Source organism: Pteropus vampyrus, unplaced genomic scaffold, assembly GCF_000151845.1.
Source record: "Pteropus vampyrus isolate Shadow unplaced genomic scaffold, Pvam_2.0 Scaffold85, whole genome shotgun sequence".
Taxonomy (NCBI): Eukaryota; Metazoa; Chordata; class Mammalia; order Chiroptera; family Pteropodidae; genus Pteropus; species Pteropus vampyrus.
In genome coordinates, this window is record NW_011888866.1 from 8,186,502 (window position 1) to 8,213,784 (window position 27,283).

Sequence of the window (27,283 nt, forward strand, 5' to 3'; positions counted from 1 at the left end):
GTGACCATGTTTTATATAATGGTTTGTTCTAACCCTAAATCTCAAGTTTTGAATATTTTTGGATTAAATTCAAGAAAATTTTTTGTAAAATCTATTATATTTAGTGTTTTCCTAAACTCTAGGGCCTAGAGCACTGTTAGTCCTTTGCTATAACAATAAATACAGTCTCATCATGAAGTAAAAGGCAAAAAAAAAAAAGCTTCAAGAAGGTTCCTTAATGTCTCAAAAACTCCAAACAAAATGCATTTGACATTTTTTATATCTTTAAGAGTGGGAGATTGAGCCAGTATACCTAAAAGCAGGAGAATGTTAAGATTTTTACCTGCAGTAATACAAATTTTATATTATGGAAATAGCGAAAGAAACTTATTGAATTCTTTCAGATCCATTCAGTTATTATTCAGCAAACATTTACTGACTGCCTACCTATTGTGCCAAACAAAGTTCAAAAAGCTAGGAGTACAGCAATATCCTAAATCCCTGACCTTTCGATCATTCATTTTAGACTGAGTTATGAAAATGTGCTATTATAAGTCATATTCTAAGTGCAGTTAATGCCTATTGTTCAGGCAGAATAATTTGGAGGTTAAAATGTGAGTTCCTGAGCTAATTCTCTTCTAGAATTCTTCGGCTCAGTTTAGGAACATATATAACATCTTTCAGTGTGACATAAATATAACTATATACAAGTTACTAGAAAAAATAAATAAACCTGTAATTAACCTAGTGTTATTAACCCACAATTATAATGTAAGGGTGAATTATGGGTAAGAGATCTTGGAACACAGCTAGTGATTCCAACAATTTCCTAATTTGGTGCAAAAACAAGGAATGTGTAGTATCTTTCAGATCATTTTCATAAACCATTCTTTAACATTTGTTTGCCAGAATCACGATGGAATGTCTATTATTGCAGTTTAAGTTAATAAAATGTCAAGGAGAGTTTTTAGCCATCATTTAATGATGAATTATTTTCAAATAGTATATATCAATAGTTTGCCTATAAACAAAAGCTCGAAAACACTTTATTCAAATGTTTAAATACTCATTGGGCATTCTTAGCGGTCGGAGAGAAACTTCAGCCTTGGCCAGAATAGTATATATAGTATATTTATTTATGAGGGCTAATATAATTGATTTTAGAATTCTTTTTGTTATCGAATTTTATTTTATTTATTTAAATCTAAGATTTGTGCTATATTTAAGTACTTTTTTCCTTTCTTTTTCTTATTTTTTTAAAGGCTATGATGATTTAAGAATATTAGTGAGCCAGAAGAGGTAGTCAGTATAAGTAGGAGTATTGCAGAAGAGTCCAAGCAGACATTTAAGAAATGATACTACACTTACTGTTACTTTTTTTCAGAAACTTGGACACTTCTGAGCACATTATTCTGGTTTTTATCTCCTTTCTGAATTTGGACTTCTTGGGAATTTTACAGATTCAGTTAAGAAGAATATTTTATTAGGTGTATTTTTATACATTGCTATCCCTCCCAAAGGAATTAATTATTTCAGTAAAGAAAATGTTAAAAATAATCAAAATGACATTTTGGACTATATTAAAAATACTATATAAAAATCAATTGCCCAGAGTTTTTGTTCTCTTTCCTTTACCCCACATTTTTGGTTTGTTAATTTCCTGCTACTCATTGCTTGCTTATTTTGTTTCTTTCTTTTCCTTCTCCATCTCTGTAGGATTTCAACTTCAATTTTTTCTTCTTCTAAAGTAGATTCTCATGACAATAATCTTTTGTTGATTTAAGAACACTCTCTACTTCCTTCATATAACTCCTCTCCCAAGAAAGCAAAGTTGTTAGTTGTAGAAAAGTTTATATTGTATATATGTTTTTAAAAAAGGCATGATTGTTAGATTTTGATGGAACACAAATAAAAATGTTAAGTGATAATCAAGTATTTTCAATTCTCTTTTTTCCTTTTTATTCTTTATAATAAAGCTTTATACATCTTTTTTCCTGTTTATTCACAAAAGAAAGGTGGTGGGAGAAGCTGTGGAAGATTCCTGAATGCATAAGGGGATGGGATGATCAGCTGAAACACCATGTTCCTAGCCAACTCGCTTTCAAAGGTGGTGTGACTAAATCTATCAGCTTTTCTAGAGCTGAGTGTGCCTAGTCACATTTACTATTTACTTAGTGCTTGAAAGATATCTCTTGTCAGCTATGATACTCTAAACAGGTGTTCAAAATTGATCTTGTAATAAAGCTGGCTAAGCTTATTGCATGCTTTTGCATTGCTTGCATCTTGGATTGTGGGCCAAATTAAACTTTAAAAGACATTTAAAAATCAAAATATTTCAGCTATCATATGTATGGGTTAAAAAAGATGGAAGCATTAGATAAAGATATGAATTTATTAATAGGAGTTAGGCTGGTTTGTTTACTTAGAATAAATAATGAAGGCAATATGTTAATGTAAAATTGAAAGTTTATTTAATGAATTTTGACAAATATTTTGTTTTTACATTTACCCATCTTAACACTGTCAGAAAGTCTGACTTAAATACTCCAGCCATGATCATGAATGCTTTTGAATTATGTAATGCTTTGTTTAAGTCTTCCTTTCTTTCTCTTTATCCAAGAAATGTAACCTCACAGCTGAGGCGACGGCATCTTGGAAAAACTAGTGATCAAGAATAACCAGATAAACATGATGGGCATAAGGGTCATGACCAAAAGATCTCTCAGTGGCATCTGTATTACTAAACACTAGGAATATTCATTCATTCAGTAGTGCCTTCTGTTTTTGTGTTTGTTGTTGTAAGTGTGAAAGTTAACTGAATCCTCCATGATCCTTCTTTAAAAAGTATTGCCTAACCTAAGTCACCAGCTTTCCCGTGGCATGATATCCTATCTTCTGAACTGTTTTTTTGCTTTTTTTGAAGCATGAACATTTGTTGTTTTGGAGCTGTTTATACCAAATTCAAGTTCACATTGTATCCTTACTTTTAGTGTTTTTTTTTCTTCTAATTGGCCTGTGGGAATTATTACTGGATCATCTAATCTGTGTCAACATATAGTTTATTGCTATATGGAACAGTGTTAACAAATTATACATTTGAAAAAACTGAAGGTGATTTTTTTCCAGTGGATATATTTCCAGGACTTGAGATTTCTTATGGAATTTTTTTTTCAATTTGTTGTTTACTATTCTTTTCATAAAGGAGCAGCACCAGACTAGTACTTAATATCGAAGATAGCTTTTGTGTCACTTCCTCATGCTGACATATTTACTAGAGGGTAAAGTTAATAACCTTCTAGTAAGAGTGGCAGTTGAAGGGAAGGGCTCATCTGACTTCTGGAAACCTGTGTTAAACTATAGTGTATTGAACTCAATTGTGGACACATAGAATGGAAGTGAGACTAGAGTCCATATGTACCTAAGGAAACTCTCAGTAGTTAACTGTACTTTGTCACAGGAACTGATTGCATATACGTCCCTTAAATAGTTGAGCTTAAATTACCTCTATTTGAAATCGAATGAAAAAAAGGAGATTTTTTTTTTTCCTTCTAGAGATAGTATTTGTTTATAGCTGTAATAGCAAATAAATTTAATATACTATGAGAATGATTGTTCTAATAGTGTAAACTATGAGAGGTTTAAAAAAACATCTTCAGAGGGACAGAATATAATTAACAGATTCTTGTGTATCACAGTTGAAATCTTTTGGCGTTATGTTGATAAACTTGGAAATGAGTTTTTGTGTTTTTGTTTTTGGCTTTCTTATGTAAAAAAAAGGCATGTAGGGATGGCATTAATTAATTTAAGTCATATTTACTGAGAAAAATTTTCTAAAGTTTTAATATTTATCTACATTTTTTTTAAATAGTATTTTCATCTCAGCCTAGCGATGATGAATCAAGTAGTGATGAAACCAGTCATCAGCCCAGTCCTGCCTTTAGACGACGCCGTGCTAGGAAGAAGACTGTTTCTAGTTCAGAATCTGAAGAGCGACTGCTTGCTGAACAAGAAACTGAACCCTCTAAGGAGTTGTGTAAACGCCAGTTCAGTAGTGGTCTCAATAAATGTGTTATACTTGCTCTGGTGATTGCAGTCAGCATGGGATTTGGACATTTCTATGGTAAGTGTTGAAAAGTTGTTATACATATACTGATGGCATAGTGTAGAAGCACTTTCCTAAGAGTGAGGAATTCTGGAATTTGTTTTAGTGTCATTAAATGTATGACTTTGGAAAGCTTACAACTTGTTTGAACATATCTCACAAAGCTGTTTTCACTTAAATTAGGCAGTTTTATTTAAGAAATGAAAAGATTATTAACATATATTTTTTTTAAAGGAAAAGATTGGAAGATTAAAAATCTGAAATACCATGAGGCAGATCATTTTAATTTAGAATCACAAACTAGTTTTAATTTTGACTTTATTGGGATTATTTAAATCTCAGTTTAAATAGTTATAGTTGAAATGTCCAATAATTGGTGTCCAATTATTTCTACCTTCCAGTATCATGCAAGCTTTATAATTTGTGACCTTTGTTGCTGCTTCTATGATTCGTATGCATTGAGAATTTGTTTTATAGTTTAGTATTACACTTTGCGCACTATTATTCTTGTTAGTGTTTATGTACATTGATTATCGTCTTAGTGCAAATCTTTTGAAGTCTCTTAGGTGAAAAGAAAAAGGAATTCTATATGGTGGTATTTTTCATTTGGGAGTCTAACCATTGAATCTTTTTTAAGGTACAAAAGAGAGTGTTTGAGAACTGAACAGTCATACTCTGCTCTATAAGAATTAAAAAAAAAAAAACACTTTAAACAAATGGCTTAGATCTTGTCAGCGTCACAAATTATCTATTTTTAGGTTTTTTGCCTACATAATCCACAGTTTAACTTTCCGAAATATTCCTGTTTGGCTAGTTCCTTCTACCAATGTGTTCTTTATGTAAAGATTGAAGGATTATGTGTACCCTATATTGATTTGTAGAAAAGATACATTATTCAACGTAATATAATGTTAGAATAACTTAATGAAGACAACACTTGTTTTAAGTCAGAGTCAGTAAAATGTTTTTGTACTTATTTCATATTAATAAAAATAAATATTTAGATTCCTTGTTGATGTCTGCTTGAATTTAATACTGAGATACTATAATTTGTATCCTCCTTTGAAATTGGTTTCCTCCACTGAAATTGATTGTAATGAGATTCGACTTGAAATATATATTTAACTTTGTTTATTATCTAGTTTGAGCAAATGTATGAATGAATGTGTTTTTTTGAGCATGATTTTTTTCCCCACAGGTAAACATGGAGGTAACAATGGAGAAGGTCTTATCTTAATCTTTTTTTTCCTACTAAAAAAATAATTGGACAGTAATTTAATGTCAATCCAAATTCCATTAAAACCTCACCAACTGCATGACCTTTAACTCTTTTACAGAATGGTCAATTTAGAGAAGAATGCTTTCAAAATTGAGAAATTAATGCTGTTATTTAGGATTTTGTTGACTTGTAAAATTTTCTTTAATAATTATATTTGATAAAACATTTTCCTGTACTTTTTCAAATTAGCTTTTCAGAATATGAAAAGACTGGGTAATAGACTATGAAGTAGGTTCAAATAGTAATTGGTTCAATGAACTTAAAAAAACTTACCTGAATGACTTAGTTTTTCAAGGTCACTATTTAAAGGACATCACATTTTTATTAATTCTGGCACTAATTGCAACACTTGAAGAGCTCTTTTGAGTTGACTTCAGAGCTAGTTTGAATTTCTCATGCACCATGCAGTCATTACACTCTAGAATTAGTCATTTGCTTTGTAATTAACAAGAAGATACTACTAAGTGAATCACTCAGAACATTCATCAACCTTGGCTTCATATAAATCTGGAATTTCAGACCCATCCTGGAAGGAAAAGAAAACTAATATCATTGAGGATAGTAAAAGAATTTACTGCAGGTATTTGGGATTACTTCAGATTCTGAAAGTGTTTATGAAAGTTTAAAGAAAGATCTTCATGTATGAAGCACCTACCTGTCTTCCTTCCTTTTTCTTTGCTGGTAGACTATTCATATACTAAATCATCAGTGGAGTTCAATTGATTTGATTTTTCAAAAAGTTGCTTTAAGTATTGACAGGCTGCCCAGCTCTTTAGCAGGCAATATAACAATATAAGTAGATGCCTCATTATGTAGCATAAACACAGATTGTAGCTCAAAGGCTACACTTACTGAGTCATCCTGGAGGTGATAGGATTTGAGTCTTGTCTGGTCTTATGCTAGGTGGGAGGAAAGGGGAATATTCCATCAAGGGAGAACCTGATAACCTGACAGTATACTTGCTGGGTTTGGGAGTAGTGGGAAGACTGCTTTGACTATAGCAGAATTGATATTTAGAAATAATGGAGTATAAGGTTAGAATATGCTGTAATTATACTGTAAAACATCTTGGAATCCAGGTTATTATACTGTAAAACATCTTGGAATCCAGGTAGGAGAGTTTGATTTATAGAGTGACTTGATGGCAGTAATTTTAGAGGAAAAGTACAGGAAAGAAAATGGTATGGGAAAAATTAGAACAGTCTATGGAATGTTTTGTAATTTAGATATTTGTTGACAAGGGCCTTAACAATTACAGCAGTTGTGGGATGGCGAGAAGGTTGGTGAAATAAGGGACATTGAAGTAATAAAGAAAAACAGGACTTTGAACCGGGATACTTGAAATATTGGTGGTTTATTTTTTAAATTGCAGGAAGTGCTAGCTGCTTTACTTTTGGAGGTGGGGGTGTTAACTGGAGAAGAGTTTTGTTATATGGTAAAACGAATAGATAGCCAGTTTGGTTTGTTTTTACCCAACTTTATTCTAGAATGGTTTAGGCAGCTGTTGAAATTCAGTTTTTTTTTTCCTATGAAGATGTCCCAAACATTGCACCCAACAGGTAGCTGGATAAATTGGCTGGAAGCTCTGGTGAGATTGGGACTCCTATCTGTAGAAGTCTTACAGCAGTGATAGCAAAAACTGACAATGGGTTAATGTGATGAAGATTGGTAGACCTGTACACATGACCAGAAGGCCAGGTTGTACTTCGGGCAGTAACACTTTATAGTTAGGCAGCTGAAGATGTAGGGGAGTAAAAATTCCAATAGTGAGCTTGATAAAGGCCACATAAAAATAGTCATCAAACACACTATGCAATGGTACTACCAATTCTGATCTCAACACATAGTTTTAGGTTATTTTCCAGTGGGCAAAAGAATTCATCTTATTTGCAGTTTGAAAAGAAACAGATTTTTTGTCACTCTGAGAACTACAGATGTATTTATTTTAACATTTAAGAAAGTCTGAGATTCTTTTGAGTAATATTGAAATAAATTGGCCATGCTTTTATAAATCCAAATTTAAAGAGAGGAAGTGAATCCTAATAGAATATCAGCTGTTCGCTGGTAACAGTTGCTTGTAATTTGGCAAAAGTTTTCTCGTTTTTAAAGATGTATTAAATTAAAAATTAATTTTTTAGCGGTAAGAGAAGAAATAGTAAACTATCATTATATCCTTTTGTTACAAAATTCTTTTATATGTTTACATAATGCTCAGCCACTCAGTAGATGTATTCTTAAGGTTGTCAAATGCATTTTGCCATATTTTTGATTTAGTGGTTTTTTTCTCATGCATGAAGCATGTAGTAGTAGCATGTGAACAGCATGTCTTGGAAAATTAACATTTTTATTTTTTAAGGTGAAAATATAGAGCATCCTGATTGGCTTAAGATTCTTTTATCACTGCTGGAATAGAGACAGTGTTACTCCAGTATAGACCTAACCAATGCAGGATTCTTAAGATTTGGCTTTGAGAGTGGTGGGTAATCACAGTTAGCCAGTTATTTTCCTTGCCATGCCTTTTGGGTTTGTGATATATAATTTAGGCAAAATATAGTGAGAAAAAAACCATACATTTTTGTTTTTCTTTATTATAACCTGTGAATAGACTTCATGGTTCATTTCTTTCTCTGGAGGAATGTAACACTTTATGTACCTCAGAGGTCTCTCAAAAACAACAAACTTGAGTGCCTTCAATATAGTAAGATGAAAAACATTACATAAATTGTTTTCTTTGTTAGGGTTATGTGGCCTGGCTTGTTTTAATCAAAAAGATAGTGAACTGCTTAAATGTCCCTAGGAGTATGCTAAAAAAAAATAAAAAAAATATTAACCTACTTGGCCTGATTTATATTATATTAACAAATATCCACCACCACTCAAGTGACACCATGAGATTTTACTTATTCTTTGTTTATATATTCAGAATTTTTATAGAACTGAAGTGCTGGTATTTTGAAGAAAACAATCTTATCTGGATTAAATAGTTAAATACATGCAGATTAAATATTTTATTATCTGTTTTAAAATATAGTTAATCATAATATTTATGTTTAATAAAAATTTTTATTTTTAGGCACAATTCAGATTCAGAAGCGTCAGCAGTTAGTCAGAAAGATTCATGAAGATGAATTGAATGATATGAAGGATTATCTTTCCCAATGTCAACAGGAACAAGGATCTGTTACAGATTATAAGGTGTGTACTAATAAATTTTATAAAATAATTGTTAGCCAATAATTATTATGCTATTCAGATACAAGTACAGTGCACATTAGGAAATCAATAATAATATTGGTAATTGTTGATTACTTGCTGTGTCCTAGTCACTTTTGTATCTCACATTTAGTATTTCTCATTTCTTACCATAGCCTTGTGAATTAAGCAAGTATTAACTTCATTTTAAAGACTGGAAAGAGGTTCAAAAAAGTTAAGTAACTTTCCCAAGGCTAGCAGCTGGCAGAGCTGAATTTATTTCCATTTATGTGATTTAGTCCTAATCAGACCACTCAGGGCTGCCTTGAGCTGCAGCAAAATTCTGCAAAACTGATTGAACACGATTACTATCAAGGGTGCTAACCTTGGAATTATATCGCTAATCTGGTAACAGTTCCTTCAAAAGATTATTGAAATTGGAGGAATTAGTTACAAATGTTACCAAGATTAAGTCCTCTAAAGCGCAGGAGAAATTATATGATTTATCAGAACTTAGAGATGTTAATTTGCAAAGGACTAAGATGTTTCAAATAGGAACCAAGATTATTGAATTTTTTCCTTGTAAGAGTGCAATGAATTTAAAGAGAATTTTTTGAAGCCTAACGTCATCTCTAGATGTAATTTTACTTTTAAAGATAATCTCCCTCACCCAAAGATCAGCGAAGCCTTTATTCCTGGCTAAATTCTCTCTAGGAGCCGTCTCAGGAGAGACTTGGAGTCCTGTAGTCAACAGAAAGCCTGTCTCCTTTTCTCCTAACTTCTTAGTGGGCCTAGAAAATGTCGAAGATACCATGTGATTATGGGAAACACTAATCAAAAGCACCCTCTCTCGATTTTCAGAATCTTAGGGATTAAACCAAACTCTAGCTAATTTTTTTTCTGCCTTTAAATTCTTCAAACATGCTATGCTCTTATTTTGCTATAGCTCTCTGCTGTGCATTTTCTTACATATGTTTTTTCTAATTTTTATATATTGGAAAAACTGCGTAAAGGATAGTCTCTGTAGATAGTTACTAAACATTTATGGAGTATTATATCTTAAAGATCAGTTTTTAAAGCACTTGACATTTTTCTTTCTTTTTCTTTCAAAAAAATTTAGTCATTGAAGGAAAATCTTGCAAGGTGTTGGACCGTTACTGAATCAGAGAAGATGTCCTTTGAAACTCAGAAAAAGAGCCTTGATACAGAAAATCAGTATTTAAGAGTATCACTGGAGAAGGAAGAAAAAGCTTTGTCTTCATTACAGGAAGAGTTAAGGAAACTAAGAGAACAAATTAGAATACTGGAAGATAAAGGAACAAGTACAGAGTTAGTTACAGAAAATCAGAAACTTAAGCAGCATTTGAAAGAAGAAAAGCAGAAAACACACAGCTTCCTTAATCAAAGGGAGACGCTATTGGCAGAAGCAAAGATGCTAAGGCGGGAACTGGAAAGGGAAAGACTAAAAACCATGGCTTTAAGGGTGGAACTTCAGCAGATAAGCTCTAGCAATCCAGACTCTCCCAAAGTATTAACTGAAAAAAAGGAAGTAGAAATCTTACGGGAAAGACTCAGTGAGCTGGAGCGGAAGCTAAACTTTGAACAGCAGCGTTCTGATTTGTGGGAAAGACTGTATGTCGAGGCAAAAGATCAAAATGCAAAACAAGAAACTGATGGAAAAAAGAAAGGGAGCAGAGGAAACCACAGGGCTAAAAATAAGTCAAAGGAAACATTTTTAGGTTCGGTTAAGGAAACATTTGATGCCATGAAGAATTCTACCAAGGAGTTTGTGAGGCATCATAAAGAAAAAATTAAGCAGGCTAAAGAAGCTGTGAAAGAAAATCTGAAAAAATTCTCAGATTCAGTTAAATCCACTTTCAGGCATTTCAAAGATACCACCAAGAATATCTTTGATGAAAAGGGCAATAAAAGATTTGGTGCTACAAAAGAAGGAGCAGCTAAAAAACCAACAGTTTTCAGTGAATATTTACATCCGCAGTATAAGGCACGTACACAAAACCAGAATAGTAGAGGCTCTACTATGCAAAGAGAGGGAAGGAAAGAAAAGCCAATTCACTTTGAAGAATTTGGAAAAAATACAAATTCACAGAAATGCAGTGCTGAGCATGGCTGTAGTGAAAATTATAATTCCTTCAGAAAGGCTTGTTCTGGTGTATTTGAATGTGCTCAACAGGAATCCATTAACCTTTTTAATATGAAAGTGTTGAATCCTGTAAGGATAGATGAATTTAGACAATTAATTGAAAGGTACTTACTAGAAAAACTGGATAGTTTTCATCATTGGAAAGAACTTGATCAATTCGTCAATCAGTTTTTCGTACATGGTGTCTTTATACATGATCAGAAGCTCTTCACTGACTTTGTTAATGATGTTAAAGATTATCTTAACGACATGAAGGAATATCAAGTAGATAATGATGGAGTGTTTGAGAAGCTGGATGGATATATATATAGACACTTCTTTGGTCACACTTTTTCCCCTCCATATGGACCCAGGTCGGTTTATATAGCACCATGTTATTATAATAGTTTTTAACATTTATAGATTGGATAGTATTTTATCATTTGATAAGTTTTTTGCAATGTTACTATTTGTAAAGTACTTTTTGTAAAAAAAAAAAACCAAAGTTCTATTTGTAAAAGTACTTTATTGCCAGAAAATATAGAATAAATTGAAAGATATAATTTTAAGTTAATAGCTTATTACAGGCTGAAATTTTCATGTAATCAGTTTGACTTGAGCAAATGGTTTAATATCTACCTATCAGTTAAGGATACATAAGTCCTCTTTTAGCTTATTTTGTTTCTTTTTAGTCTGTATGAAAAGATAGTTAAGTGAAATTATTTTCCTTTAATCTTTCATTTATTTACTTTGGGAAGCTAGGAGTAAACAATACAAATTTCACTCTAAAATTAGAAGAGCTCATGTAAACAGTTGGGATGTCCCACATATTTTCATTTGTCTATTCCACTTACCAACTAAATTATGATGTTAGTATATTTATTACAAAATTATTGTTGATAAAGGGAGAGGCATGATCAAAGAGGCACACTTAGCAAGCCACAAGTTCTAATGTGTGTGCTTTATATATGTCTCAAAATAACTTTGTATGCATTGCTTACAGCTTTATATTCTGTAACATGAAACTTGCCTAATCTTCAAATGTTAGCTTTTTTTTTTACTTTTGAGGTAGTGATATACACACACATGCGTACATATATATATCTTAATAAATGTAATGTGTCTATAAAATAATGAGACTGCTTCTGGTGTCTTTAGTCAACTGTATCTAGTGCTTATAATGAGCAAAGCACTGTGAAGCTGTCCTGAGGAAACAAATGAAAAATTCTTGCTGTCAAGGAGTTCACAAACTTTTATAGTTAGATAAAATTAATGAAATTGAGGTATGGAGGCATATTATACATAGTGGCCTCAGTCTGGAGATGTTTGGGAAGGTTTCATGTGTGGGGTGGCCTTTGAACTGAACTACTGTTTTTAAACTGGCTTTTGAAGGATATATGAATTTGTCAACCAGATAGGACATGCCACTCAAAGGGAACTTTGATTTGGAGCTGTGAAGACATGCCACTTTAAGGAGAAAATATGCAGATCTTAAGGACCTCGTTTTATGCTCAAGGACTTGCTTTATTGCACTTTAGGTCACTGGAGCAGCCTGGAGGATTGGTTGGAAAGGGTGAAGCTAGAAGCTGGAAGGTGGTCTTTAAAACAATACAGACATGAGCCTGATAAGCAGGAGTGGAAAGAGGGAGACAGTATTAAAATTGGTGATATTTCTTGTGAAAGAAAAGTGGAGATTAACATTGATTTTCAGATTTCTGGGTTGGGTCACTAGTTAGATATTGATACCTCTAAGATAAGGAATGCCAGGTTTGGGGTAATGGGAATTGAAAATGAGAACTGCGCTTGGAGGTACCTACTGAAATCCAAATGGAGAGGATTAGCTGGCCATTAGTTATTGTATGACTCTCTCTCTTTCCCAGACTATGTGTGTAGAGATAGTCTAGGCTGAGGTATTTATGAGATTTCTGGGGAACACCAATCTAAAGGGTTGTAGGAAAAGAAGTCTGAGAATGACAAGACCAGAAAGTGGCATAATGAAAATTTAAAGATCTCAAGGAAAAGGAATATATAGGTATGTCAAATGCTTTATATAAAGGACTGGATTTCTCAGCTGGCGAATTGGGTAGTCAGCCATAGGTGGTTTATGGACTGTTTCAAGTGAAGTAGTGACCAAATCCTGATGGCATCGTGGACTGTTTCAGTGAAGTTGTTACAGAAGTTTGATTATAGAGGTTGGGGAAAGCAGTAAATATAGACACTGTTCATGAACCTTAGCTGTCAGAAAGAAAAAGATTTTGTTTTCTTTGTAAGAGATGTATATACATATTTCTGCTGAGGGATGAAATCAATGGGGAGGGATTGGTTTTTAAAGAAAGGAAGGAAAATAATGGAAACACATCTCATTATTTTATTGTCACATTTCTGTTTTTATCTGTTGAGTGTTTCCTTTTTTGCCAATAGTTATGTTTGTCTATTTTTTTCTATAAGATAAAAGTATAATGCTCAATCTTTTTGGCATGGTTATACCAGGATTATACTTCAGATTAATTTAACATCCTTTTTTCAGAGTATTCAGATAATAGATTAATGGGAAAAAAAAACATTAAAATTGTTTCTTGTTTAAATAAATTCAACTCGAATAACATAGATGAAAAATGTGTTTACTGCTTTCAGTCGACCAGATAAAAAGCAACGTATGGTAAATATTGAAAACTCCAGGCATCGAAAACAAGAGCAGAAGCACCCTCAGCCACAACCTTATAAAAGGGAAGGTAAATGGCATAAATATGGTCGCACTAATGGAAGACACATGGCAAATCTCGAAATAGAGTTGGGGCAATTACCTTTTGATCCTAAATATTGACCGTCATGATTAAGTTAAAATAGAAAACTGTAACATGGATGCTTTCTACAATGTTTGGTGTTGAAACTAAGATGAAATTATCAAGATAATGTCTTTTTATCATTTCTAAGATGACTTTATATTATTACTCAGAAGCATCAAGCAAAAGCTTACTAACCTGCATTTTCTTGTAGTTTAGCTTTGCTGAATATCTTTTTGCAGTGGAAATGTTGAACTGTAGTTTTGTTAAGGAAGCCAGGCATGCAACAGATTTGTGCATGAAATGAGACTTCCTTTCAGTGTATGAGCTTAAAGCAAGCTCAAATCATACATAACAAAGTGTAATTAACACTGATATTTGTGTTAAATTTGCAGTAGAGCTTGAGAAAAGTACATTGTGATGGAATTTCTTCTTTAACATTTTATAATCTTACTCTTGCTTCTTGTCTTTTTGTGGGTTCAAGAGCCCCGTTGACTTGTGAAGAATTTGCTGCCTTCTTATGAACTTGCTGACTTGTTCTCTTGTGAAATTTCTTGCACATCTGAATATTGTGGAAGAAACAATAAAACTACGTCATGAGGAAAACTAAAGGTCTATTTAAAATCTGGCAGTGTATTAATATGTGATTTTATACTTTGTGATATTTTTCATACATTTCCTCAGTAGTAATATTTGGTAAAGCAGTTCATAGTGGGGTTTTGCTAGTTCCATGAATCTTACCCAGTGTTTGCTAGCACATTTTAAGCAGCATCTGAATATTTCTACCCAGTAGTTTCTATATCTCTGGAAAAGATCTAAACACAGTTCAGACTTTCATCTTCTGTTGAGTTTCCCTTTTAATTTCCGTTCATAGACGTATATGTGACTTCCAGTTCGACCCTCTGGCAAGTGAGTGTGAAAGAAAACAGCGGTTCTCTCGTAGTTTCTTGAAATTAGGAAAGCACTTATTTCCTAGAAGTAAATAAATGTTTGAGTAAATAAAAGCTACATTTTGCTGAGTACTGTTTTAAGAATTTTAGAATAGCCTATTGTGATTTGCGGCTCTACAACTTTTAAAAAAATAAAAACAATGTCATTTCTTAAATTAACTCATGGTAAGTTACATATACATATGGAATTGGGGCTGATTTTGACTAGGGAAAAGTTACCAATTACAAAATATGGGGGATAAAAGGGACCATAAAAAAGTTAGATTGTCTATTTACCTGCTAAACCTAAGGTAAGATAAAATACTGTTTTCCCTTTTTTTCATGTTTCCTTACCTCCTCCAAAATGCTGAAGATGATCAAGTGAGTAGGTAATGTTGAATTGTTGTGAAACTCTTTATACAACCAGTTTAAGGGATTTAGATAAAATATATCTGCTTCATCAAGATACTGACTTTTTCCAGTCAGGTTTGGGGGACATTCAAGAAATCTCATTGGAAGTGGGTAGTGGACATGGCTATAAAAAGAAAGTTACCATTATAATTACAAGAAGTTGTGAAAGTTTTCAGATTACTCTTAAGATACATTATGTTAACATAACAAAATGTAAAATCTGAATCTAAACTGAGTTCCAACTAAGGTGAAGAAGCAAGCCTTTAATGTGGTTTCTCAAAGATGGAGAATATGATTTGATAGCATGTACCAGTGCAGGAGGAGCATAACCTATAAGTCCAAACTAAAGTATGAAACTCCATTTCAAGATGGGATGGTAGATCAGAGCTTGGGGGACCTAATATTCTCTAACACTGATATGGTCTTCCAGGAATGTAAGGGGCCTTTGAGACCAAGTAGGTTACTTGTTAACAAGAGAGTAATACCCCATAGGTTTATTAGGCAAAGTAGAAAACTGGACATGAACCAGAAAGGATTGTTGCTCTCTTCCCTTTCAGCTCTGAAAGGGGATGGATCACATCCTTCAATGATAAAGTTTGTGGTTTTTTGTTTTTTTGATTGTTCTTATATAAGTGAGAGTTAGTAATAAAGAGCAGCATATGTTCACTGATTAGCATCCAAATAAGTAATGGTTTTATTGTGGCATAGAAAGACTAGAGTATATATTAAAAAGATAGATTGATGAATTATGACAACACTAGTTGCATGGACCATACAGAAAGCCATGTTTATAACTTTGCCTCAGGAAAAATTAATAAAAATCAATATGTGAGAGGTGTATTTTATCTATGAAATGCACGTTTTCCAAAAGTGTTAAATTACCTTAAAAGGATGTCAACTTTGACATTAAGTTGACTATGCACATGAAATAGATTGTTTAAAGCCAGATTAAGCCAGATTTTAAAGAAAAGCTGTTTGCACTTGTACCTTTCTTGGGCAATTGGTAATATAGCTTCCTGAAATAATAAGTATAGGGCCAAATGGATAGATACCCAGCATAGTTAAGGCAATTTTAGTGTTACATTCTCAGAAACACTTAATTCAAGCATTAGGGTATTATCTAACTGAATTCCCTAATTTTTTTTGGCTATACAACTGATATCCAAAGAGATTAAAAAGACTCGTTTAAGATCAGGGCAATAGCCCAGTAGTAAATCTGGACTAGAGGCTAGTGTTTTGAGATTAATTCAATATTGTATACACATAAGGTATTTGTCACAAAGATTTGTAGTGAGATAATTTCTTTACTAAGAAATTATCATCAAATAATCTATAAAATATACTATATTTAAATCAGGTAATTTAAATATAAATTTTAAAAAAGATCGAAGTTAAAAGTATATGATTTTCATTGACAACATAGTTCAAATGGTTTGTAAAATTCAGCAGTGAATAAATGTGGAGTTTTAAATTTCTTTTAATCATTTGATCAATGATCAATTTAAATTCAGGAATCTGAAAGGAATTTTAAAGTAGCTTCATTTTCTTAATAAATAGCAGATAGTGGAACAACTTTTATTACCTATAAAAAGGAGTAGAGTGGCAAGGCATCATTACAAACACCGAAGCTGCAGATTTATTAGGATTTTTGTAACAGAGTTCTTGAATATGAGTCATGACATCAAGAGTACCTCGTTGATGAACTAAACCAGTATAGAGAGCGAGAAGCATATTTGATAAAAACAAGAAACTTAGAGCTGGTTTCTTCCATGTTTTCAGGTGGTTTAGTGAATACCCTGTATGAAGATAGACATGAAAATAACTTCATCTATTCTAAGACATCTGATAACATACAATTGACAGTTAAAAGCAAATTTGGGCAAGAAATCTTAGATGCTCAATTTTGTTCCTGTATGAATATTTCAGATAACATTATGTACAGTGCATTCCATTCAGTAGTTGGAATATCACACAGTCATTTCACATAGTGCCACTAAAAACAGCTGATTAACCAAAGAATATTATGAAAAGTGTGATAAAAAATGTAGCTAGATCAAGAAAACCAAGCTTATGTTTAAAACTTAAATCTAAATTTGTAAGATGTTGGAAATGGTAAAATGAAGAACCTGCTGAAGAGGATGAAAACTAGAATTAGCTTTATCAGAAACTGAAATAGGATTGCAGAAGTTCTGCCACCTAATAATTCCAGCCACAGATAAAACACAGCAGCAAATACAACTTGAAAGTGAAGTGCTTCCCTGGGTTGACAGGCAAAAACTGTATCTACTTAGTGGGCTCAAATTACAAAATGCTTCAGTAGTCTACTCCAACAAGGCCCCAGAAGGGGGAATATTCAAGTTTACCATGGGCCTCTAAAGTGGTTCACTCATTAACAGTTTGTTCATTCACTAGATGTTAAAGTTTTACCAGAAACTTAACAGCACTAGAGACAGGTACAATGGTAGAGGTGACTAATACAAAACTGGAATACATGGTGGCGAATGTAAAAATGGCATTCTGGCGGAAATGCTGGAAGAAAATGTGCTTGTCTTCCTAGCTTCTTTAGTACTGAGGGGAGTCTTTTAAGTTAGGTAATGCTTATATTATTTTGTGGTGATTTTCACTTTGAAGCTAGCTCATTTTAGGATGGGTCCTTTTAGTGAAAAATGAATCTGTATTATTTGGAGAAATAATAAAATGTTGGGAAGAGAAGAGACGAACAGCCTTGAATTTGAAGACTGAAGGTTTTCAAACCATCTGACCTTGAAAAGTTTCCCAAGGGGATTTCAGAAATTGGTGTTGCTAAAGGGAGAATTGTAAAGATATAGATTGAATGTTAGACTGAACCACAAGAGAAGCCCAGAATCCATGGGTTTCTTATAGAGAAACAGTATGGTTTCTTTACTATTTAAAAGAGATAATTAAGATTCTAATAGCTGCCATTCAGTAAGTCTGCTTAATTGTGCATACAAATAAAGAGATGTAATTCTCACTAAATGGATCTACCCTAAAATGAGCTAGCTTCACAAGGTGATATAGTCACCACCAGGTAATGTATTACCTAATTCAAAATGTGAAACCCCCCTCACAATTACTGAACATTCTAGGAACACAAGTTTTCTAAATGTCCTATAAAACCACTTACAGAAATCTTTCAGTCTCATGTAGTTTCCATGACAACAAAGACTGAGTACGAATCCTGGTGACTACCTGTCAGAATATAGGCCCCTTCATTTCACATAGTAGCTCTTGATAACTCAATGCTAAGTAACATCCCAGAATATTGAATTTGCTCCTGTTATCTGGGCCTACAAAAAGATATTTAAAGTGGGAATACAGAAAATCTCTGGAGGAATTTATAAGTGTGATAATTATCACTGGGGAATGGGACTAGATGATTAGAGGATGACACTGATGGTTGTTTATTATTATTTTTTGTACCATGAGTATTTACTTTTGTAATATACTAGGTTCTTACCAAATCACTCTCATCAGACCTACTGTTAAAAAATGTTTTAAATCCTTTCTGTCCTAATTAACTACTCTCCCAGGTAAAGTCTTAAAAATGAGTATATAAGAAGGCCCCTCATGAGTTAGTTTCTTCTTTACTCAGCCATATCTCCTAATTGTCATATATGATTTATCTTGATACACACAATCACTTTTAAAGTTTTGGATAGTGTGTTGTTCTGTATTCTTTAGCAATGACTGATGAGTTTCTTCTTACCCAAAGGTTCACTGTAACAAAGAGGATGAGAATTGAGGGCTGTACATAACTGATCCTGTCAAACACTGAGGGGTAGCAAGGATGCATCCTAGTTTGGGCAAGAAATATTAAAACCAATGTTAAGAAAAAAATCTCTCCCAAGTTCTATGAATTAGAGATATTTCTAAATTAACATTTTCACTTTTAAATATTCCTTGAGAAAACTGTTAGGTCAACTTGATTCTGGTGTTTACATGAGAAAAACAAAGGGTGGTTTAATTCTGGAATGGAATGTTCAGGAGAGTGGGCCTGGGGAAGAACCATGTGAGAGTATTGGGAACAGAAGGAGGTAGCAAGAATTTTATATTGCTACTTTGCTAAGGAAATAAGCTATAATTTCATCTTCCATAGTGAGAAGTCGATAATACCAAAACCAAAGATCTTTATGCAATATTAGCATTTTATTTAGAGATAAATATCAAAATAACCACCTAAAAGTATGATTGCCTCTGGGAGTGGGGCGGGGGAGAACCGTTTTTTTAAAACAAACTCCTTATGAATGACTTCTGAAACAATGTACATGTGCAATTTTGATAAAAAGATTAGCATATAGAAAAATAAAGTGGCCTAATCGAGACAAGCAAGTCTGCATTGGCCACGGTGGCAAAAACATTCAACAGAAACTCAACCCAGAACTGATAGCAAGTGCTGTAAACATACCAGCACAAATCACAGGTTCAACCTAAGAATTTCAGTGTTACTAGACCAATGGCACCTTTCTTTTACAGATAAGGAAACTGAGGCACAAGGTTATACAGTTCACTAAGGATCAGAGCCAATCACAGAAGGTATGTTTTCTAGAATTAAGTTCTACTTTTGGATAGGACTGAGGGAAATTCAAACTAGGCAAGAAAAGTTGCCACAGATTAAAAAAATGGCCACAATTACTCCTCTTCCTATATTCAGTCCCTACATGAGCCTGAAGTTTATTTCTCATCTCTTGAATCTGGCCTGGCTTTGTGACTTGCTTTGACCAAAAGAATGGTGCAAGTGACAGTGTGCCAGTTCCATGCTTGGGCCTCACTACTGTTTCTTCTCCTGGAACCCTGCCTATACCCATTGAACAAGCCCAGTTAGCCTGCTGGAGAATGAGAGCACATAGAAGAACTGAGGAACCTTAGCTTATAGCCAGCTGAACCCCAAATATGAGAAACCAGCCTCGGTCAAAAGAGGTGTGTACCCCATCTGCAGCTGATCACATGTGTATAAACTCGGTAGAGACGAGAACTGCCCAGCTCAACTATAGACATGTAAGTAATAATAAGTATAATAAGTAGAGTTTTAAGTGACTAAATTTTGAGATGGTTTGTTACACAGGAGTTGCCAATAAAGTTGTCATGTTTATATAAAATCAGGCCAAAATAGATCATGCAAGAATAGAATAAAACTGACATTTGAAGTATAATATAACTCAAGATTTCAGGTAGTTAGAAAAGGCTCAAACTGGATTATTTAAAATATCAAGAACTCCAAAAAGAACTGTTATCTGACATCATTCCTGACTTCTGTCCAGGTGAGCTCACTACTTAATTGTCCTATTGTTGGAAACTGTTGGCATTAAAGAGTTCTGACTCCTAAGAATCAAAATCTTTTGGTTCACTCAAAAACCTTGGGTATATGTGTCCAGAGGGAAAGATCACATCCTGTGAGAAGGTCATGGGTTTTGGTGGGTCTCTGTCCTTTAGGGGTCATTCTGAGTGGAAGCAGGATGGAGAAAGGCTGGTTCTTGTCCATTACAGAAGGAGCTCTTCAACTCTCCTCATCATTTTATCTAAATCTTTAGGACTGGGAACAAGGGATTACTGGGACCCTAACAATTAAAGATGCCATCTTTTAGACTGGGCATGAGGTGCAGAAAACTCAGTTTTTCCTTAAAACACTTTGTAAAGACACCCATAGAAGTGGAATGCTGGAAAAACCCAGAGTATAAAAATGGAATCAAAACAACTTCCTAAATTAACCAAACCAAATACACATGTATTTGTCTTCTAGTAGTCTGGCAATGTTCACCTGGGCAGAAACCAAACTTGATTTAATTATAACTCAAGCTGTCATAAAAAAGAAAAAGTTAAAATATGCATAGTGACTCATTTTATAAAATATGAATAAATGTGCTCTGGTAAATGGGCCCACTATTCTTAAGACTTGCAAATAGATGCCTATATTTTTATATGTGCCTGCATTCGTGTATAAAGTAATGACATAAATTAACACCGGTTTCAGCACTTAAGATGTATAAATATATAGCTGTGTATGTTTGTACCTAAATTGAAGAGAGTACGTCTGAGATCTGTAGGACATAATGTAATCTTGGTCAAGAAGGCTGCTTAACTGGTTTTTTTTGAGTTCTTTTTTTAAGTAAAAAGTGTGATACTATTAACTCCTTAGCTTTTCCCTGTTTCTAGTCCCATTGATTTCTTCTCTCTCCAGTCCAATGACTTTTTTTAGTGATTAATATTTGAAGGAGACCAAAAGTCACTTATTCTGAATTAAACTTGAAGTTAATAAAGTTTCAATTCATGATTTTTCCAAACCAAACAATGTAAAAATTCATATTTTCCAGAGCTGAGTAACATAAAACTTGAGAAGTCACATGTAAAAAAATTCTTGCCAAGACTTACAGGAAATAATGGAGAAAAGGCCAAAAATAAAATCAGATGTGAATCACTTTAAAAACTGCATATGCATTAGAGTGAGTCTTAAAGCATTAAAAGCATTGAAAACTGTTTCAGCAGCTATAAACATATTTTCATTTGTGGAATGAAGAACTTCCTAGTCTAACCATAAAGTAGCTATTCTAAAAAAGATATTCCATTACTTTTTAGTGAAAGATTTCTAATAGCTAGAAACACCACCACCAAAAGGTGCTTTGGATATTGGATCTTTATGATTTTATCTCACTTTACAGAACGTAGGAAAAAGGATATTTAGGCTGCAAAAAAGAGAATACTGCAGTAACATAATTATTTTGTAATTAAGAAGCAATTCTCTTTTAGCCTAGTTGAAAATATTTTAGAGTTTAATGAGTTTATTGTCTTCTAACTATTTCTATATATTTTTTCTATATTGAATAAAAATACTTACCACAAAACACCATACAAAATGGTAAAACTGAATAGATAAACCTGAATTCTTTGTGGCTCAACATGCTATAATAAAACAAAGATATAAAAAAATATTATTTTTACATATTATATGATAGTTTGAGATTAGTGTCTTTAAAATGAAATAATTAACATGACCTGTTTTTCTGAGTACTGAGACTGACTTTCATGCTTTAGGAATGAGGCGATGATGTGTTAAAAGTAATTCTAATATTTGATATCAATGTCTAATGTCAATATTCTAAAAAATGGATTCCTATTACCAAAACAAGTCATATTACTCAAATTTGGAATAAAGATGCATATATTTTCATTTAAAAATATTTCTCTGGTTCTTCAATACTTAAAATTTTGGTAATCTCTGTTTTTTAGGAGCAAATGAAACTTGTTCAACTTCTTAAAAATTGAATGTAATCCATGTTAAGGTAACTATACATATCAGAAGTATTCATTCTACCTAAGCATCAGCATAATTACTGCCTCTCTGTTGCTAAATAATCTTCATTAACAAATCACAAAAAAGTTACTGCATCTCCAAAAGATATTTACTTTTTGAATAATTTCTTGGTTAAATTATGAAAGTTAACTATTTAAATAAATAAAATCTTACCTATATACTAGCAGTGTCCACAGCACAGTCACCAAAAGTATCCGGTACCTCTTTGGGGCTAGAAAGCAGCCATGAATGAAGAAGGGTAAGTGAGTACCTAGGACAACTGGAAATCCTTGACTGAAGTACCAGTGCCATGGATGAGAACCATAAAATGTTCCCAAATTCTGCAGCACGTTAAATCTCAAAAAATTATATTGAACCAGAGTCCACTGGCATAGTTGAAGGAAAGAGAAATAGAAATGTATTAGTGTCAAGTGTGAATCTTTGGCATTAATGAATTTGACATTGAATTATGAATAACGTCTAAAACCCAGATAAAAGTTTACATTGATAATTTTGAACAGTGACCATATGAAATCATTATTTTTTGTGTTCTAAGTATTGTTAATTTGTAAAACACTAGGTTTTTGAGATTTAAGAAAGTATAAATAAATGTTTATATTTTGACAATGTAAGTTTTACATACAATTAGAGCTATAGAGAATCCTAAAAAAAATTTTTATGACAGTGTGTGTGTTATAACCACATCAAAATTTTTACTGCAGTACCTTATATCACACATTACTTATTAAGATAAAGCTCTGAAAACATTACAGGTGCAATTATGGCACAAAGCAGATAATAATTAATAGCAACAACAGCTAACATTAAGTGCTCACTTGTGCCAGGCACCATTGTAGGCACTTTACATGCATTATCTCATTTAATCCAACCTTGTGAGACATGTACCACAATCATTTCCAGAAAAAGAAACTGGCAAGAAAGGTACATAACTTGTCCTGGGTCACACAGGTAACAGGGCACTAAGCTTCATGCTGTGGCAGTCTGATTCCAGAGCCCATAAGTAACTTAAAAACAGAGAACTTAAAAACAACTAACAGTCATAAGTTTAAAATGTCACACCAATGCTTGAAGAATAGAGTATTCTGGTTAATTTGAATTCTGAATGATTACCTTGAAGTCAATTAAAATTATTAAAAAATCTAACCTCTATTGCTACAAACCTTATAAAAATGCCTTTAAAGTGGACTCGAACTTCAACTAGGAATACTCAATTTTGTTATCTAATAGAAAGCATAGCAAATTGAACCAAAGGCATATGCTAGTAGTTTTTTTTAATGTATCCCATATTATTAAAAAAATGATTTGCCTACATTCTCAAATATTCATGGACTGATTAAAAAGTCAGATTGAGTTTTTAGTGTAATAAATATTTTACCTACTTGCCCAAAAAACATACGATCAATTATCAGAGACCAACTCAAAGTGACAAATCTGAAAAATGAAAAGAAGGGTGATTAACATTCTGAACTTACTGAAAATCCAATATTGGCATATGGCTTTGCAAGTGCCTTGCATCAAAAGCCATTTTAAAATGCTTTAGTGTCACCTACTGAATATGGATTTACACATTTTGAAGTCTTTCATGACAGGAGCTGCATTTAAGGAAATTTAAAAAGTAATAAACACTGCGTTATCTATTTCTGCATTACAAATTACCCCAAAACTTGGCAACTTACAACTATGAACATTTTTTATCTCTCAGTTTCTGTGGGTCAAGAATCCAGGTGCAGCTTAGCGGGGTGTCTCTGGTTCAAGGTCTCTCACGAATTGTCAAGATGTTGGCTGAAGGCTTGATTGGGGATGTTGGGGATATTTGCTTCTAAGCTCACTCACATGATTGTTGGCAGGGCTCAGCCTCCCACATGTAACCCTCTCCTTTAAGACTAAGTCATGACATGGCAACTGGCTTCCCCTGGCTTGAGCCAGCTGAGAGTGAGACAGGAACCCAAGGTAAAAGTCTTTATACCCAATCATGGATGTGACATCCTTTCTGCCATATTTGTTAGAATTGAGTCAAAATGTCCAGCCCACACTCAAGAGGATTATACAAGAGCATGTATATCAAGAGAATGGGATTAGTGGGGGCCATCTCAGGCGGCATATCAAAAACATACACAGAAAAGTACACTATAAGTCTTCATGAATCATCACAATATGAAAACAAACTGTAACTCATACAGATCAGGAAACAGAGCATTATTAGTACTTCAAAAGGCCCCCTCATCCCTCCAACCAATCTCCACTCTCTTCCCAAAGGTGACCAGTAACTATTCTGACTTTTGATAGGGTAGATGTTTTACTTTTTGAATTTTACAAAAATAGAATCATGCTATATGTACTCATGTCTAGTTTCCTACAATCATGAGATTTAACCATGTTTTTTGCATATTGCAGTACATTAATTTATAATACTGTATAATATTCACTGAATTTATATGCCACAGTGTATTTATTCTGTTAGACACTGTGCTTCCCTTTTTTTTTTTTAGCTATTATCAACACTGTTATGATCATTCTTTGACTCGCCTTCTGGTTCCCATATATGTACATTTCTGTTGAATACATACTTAGTATTGAAAGTAACTGAGCACTAGGGTATAGTGCGATTAGCTTTAGTAAATACTTAGTTTTTCAAAGAGGTTGTATCAATTTATATTCCCACAGGAATACATAAGTGTTCTATATCCTTTTAAGCCATTTGGGTAGATGGACTGTAGCACTACTTACCCTACAGGTAAAAAATGATGTAGAATAAGATCAAGCTTTCTCTGTTCTTGCCAGATATGTCTTAAGAGCAAAGGTATCCATGGAATGATAGCTGTGGGACGAATTATGAAGGCAAGTGCCACCAGGGATGAGTACTTGATACTAAAACAAGGAAAATATATTGTCAAGACAACTAAGAAATGAGTTTAGAAGTTATCTACTATTTACACTGTGCTATAACTTTTTTTTGTTAGAGCATTTTCTTTTTGGTATAAATAGCTGTGTGAAGTTGGGAAAGTTACTTATACTTTCTCACTCTTAGTTTTTCTCATCTGTAAAACGAAGTATTATCTAAGGTCTTTTCCAGCTCTAATATCTTACTTCTGGTACTTTCAAATAAGCAGTTATTTTTTGTTTTAATGTTTGTCTTGTTTGTTGAAAGGTATACTAACTTTTAACCACAGAACTTTCCTGATAGAAAAATGATCAAGTCACTCACAAGGCTATAAGAGAAAGTCCATAAAACCATTCTCTAGCAAAGAAACCAAGTGCATTTAAATAAACATTACGATTATTTAGGCTATCATAGGCTTCTGAGTCCATATGAATTTGTTTTGAAAAGGTAAGCTGCTAAATTTATCCAACTGAAAGATGTATATGTACAACTGATAAAAAGCCTACTATACAAACCTATATGATCATGGATAGAATTGTGGACTTTTACTATTAGGATTTCTCTCAATAAATGGCTACAGGAGATTATGCAATAATTTAATCATGGAGACTGCAGACAGGAGATTATTACCTGGATATATACTTAACCCTGTGAAAAACTAAAAGCTAGCAAAATAAAACAACTTTATGGCACCATTATATATCTATTAACTAATAATTATGAAGACTTTCTAATGGTGAGGATGTAAGAGCAAGGATTTCAAATTTAAATGCTTATAGAGATCACGTAATACAAATGAATGATGTAGTCCACATAAGGGCTTTAATGTTATCATGAAGGAATCTTGACCCAAAATGTTAGGACTTCTGTTTTTTCAAGAGAAACCAGAAATCCAGATGTTATGGAAGATCTCCTAATTTTAAAACTTTGCCAAGTAGTTTACTAAAAAACAAAAACACTGTGCAGGTGAAATAAAACATATTTGTGGCTTGGTCTGACTTGCAGACCATCTAAATTGCAACTTCTGCTCTAGTGAAACTCCCTAGAGGATGCCTAAATGTGTATTTCTTAACCTCACTCCAAATTTTCAGACTTCGACTTCTTCTCATTCCTGAATATTTGTCTACATTCATCTCTTACTGGCACTCAAAGTGTTTCAAATAAGCCCCACAACTTTCCCTCAAACTTATTCAGTGTCTAGTATGTAAGTTAACAGTATCACTGTTTCTGAGTCTTAAAATTTTAGAGTCACCTTAAATAACAACTTCTCATCCCATACTTTTTTTTTTGTCCCTTTCTCATTCCCACTACCATCATTTTACATCAAGTCCTGTTACTTGTTTGGAATCTTTTCGTAGTCATCATAGTCTTTTTTTTTTTTTTTTGTATTACTCAGAAATATTCTTTAACAACATTGTCATCATCAGTATTTCCTAAGCACTTTGTAATGGGGTTCTGTGCTATACAATTCACATAGATTCTCATTTAATTCTTATGAGAGTTGTTATTCTCATTTTACAGATATAAATGTTTAGATATCCTCATGCCAATTTAAAAATCTTTCATTATATGTGCATTTTTAAAGGAGTTTGCAAAATGTCATTTATTGTCAGGCCAAGAATAGTACCTGTCATGTGAAGAATGCTTATACAGTGGTCATTTGTCCCACATAACCTTTCCTGATGGAATCAGGGGACAGCATCTGAGCTGAGGCAGCTCATCTAAGGCTGGCCAGTGTGAAGGCTCCATCCAAATAGGGACAATGATATTTAACAGACCTAATCATATTCCTTCAAAGTAAATGTGAGATACAGGGAAAATTGGGCAATTGGTAGTGAGAACAGAAGTGGACAGAGCCTGAGAAAGCCTCAAAATGGTGGATAAAACAGAGATTCATAGACTGGCCTATAAAAGCACTACAGAACAACAGGCCATTCCTCAAAACTACCTTACATTCTGCATAACCTTCCAATTCAGTTGTGTGGCTGAGATACTCTATAATTTTAATCTAGGCCTGGCCACAAGGCTAAGATGCCGATCTTCCTTATTTTCACTTTGTCTTAAATAAAGTCCTCCTCATATAGGTAATCTAATTGAATGCCTATTTTTGCAGTCAAGAGTCTAATGCAGAAATGATCTTATTTCATCCAACCACTTTTTTATATAGGAAGAATGGTCGCTAGCTTCTTAACTAGACTCAAATTCTGGCTTTCTCCCTTTCATTATATCCTAAATACTGATTTTACAAGAGAATTCT

The 27,283-nt window shown here is 33.3% G+C and overlaps 2 protein-coding genes across 6 annotated transcripts in view; one reads left to right on the top strand and one right to left on the bottom strand.

Annotated features, from left to right (window-relative positions):
* Positions 1-14,497, top strand: part of CCPG1 (cell cycle progression 1) — a 39,949-nt gene extending 25,452 nt beyond the window's left edge. The window contains exons 6-9 of the mRNA XM_011363459.2: positions 3,848-4,099; positions 8,434-8,555; positions 9,673-11,069; positions 13,330-14,497. Coding sequence (XP_011361761.1) covers positions 3,848-4,099; positions 8,434-8,555; positions 9,673-11,069; positions 13,330-13,519 — 1,961 coding nt within the window. The 3' untranslated portion in view covers positions 13,520-14,497. The remainder of the gene's footprint in view (positions 1-3,847; positions 4,100-8,433; positions 8,556-9,672; positions 11,070-13,329) is intronic.
* Positions 13,296-27,283, bottom strand: part of PIGB (phosphatidylinositol glycan anchor biosynthesis class B) — a 23,885-nt gene continuing 9,897 nt past the window's right edge. For 3 of the 5 annotated variants that reach the window (XM_011363457.2, XM_011363456.2, XM_023532568.1), the window contains exons 6-12: positions 24,873-25,013; positions 23,525-23,576; positions 22,299-22,510; positions 21,669-21,733; positions 16,401-16,614; positions 14,762-14,942; positions 13,296-14,450 (exon numbers count right to left, since the gene is read on the bottom strand). In XM_011363457.2, the coding sequence (XP_011361759.1) occupies positions 14,313-14,450; positions 14,762-14,942; positions 16,401-16,614; positions 21,669-21,733; positions 22,299-22,510; positions 23,525-23,576; positions 24,873-25,013 (1,003 nt within the window). In that variant the 3' untranslated portion in view covers positions 13,296-14,312. The remainder of the gene's footprint in view (positions 14,451-14,761; positions 14,943-16,400; positions 16,615-21,668; positions 21,734-22,298; positions 22,511-23,524; positions 23,577-24,872; positions 25,014-27,283) is intronic. The other 2 variants (XR_002781156.1, XM_011363458.2) reach the window with 2 other exon arrangements.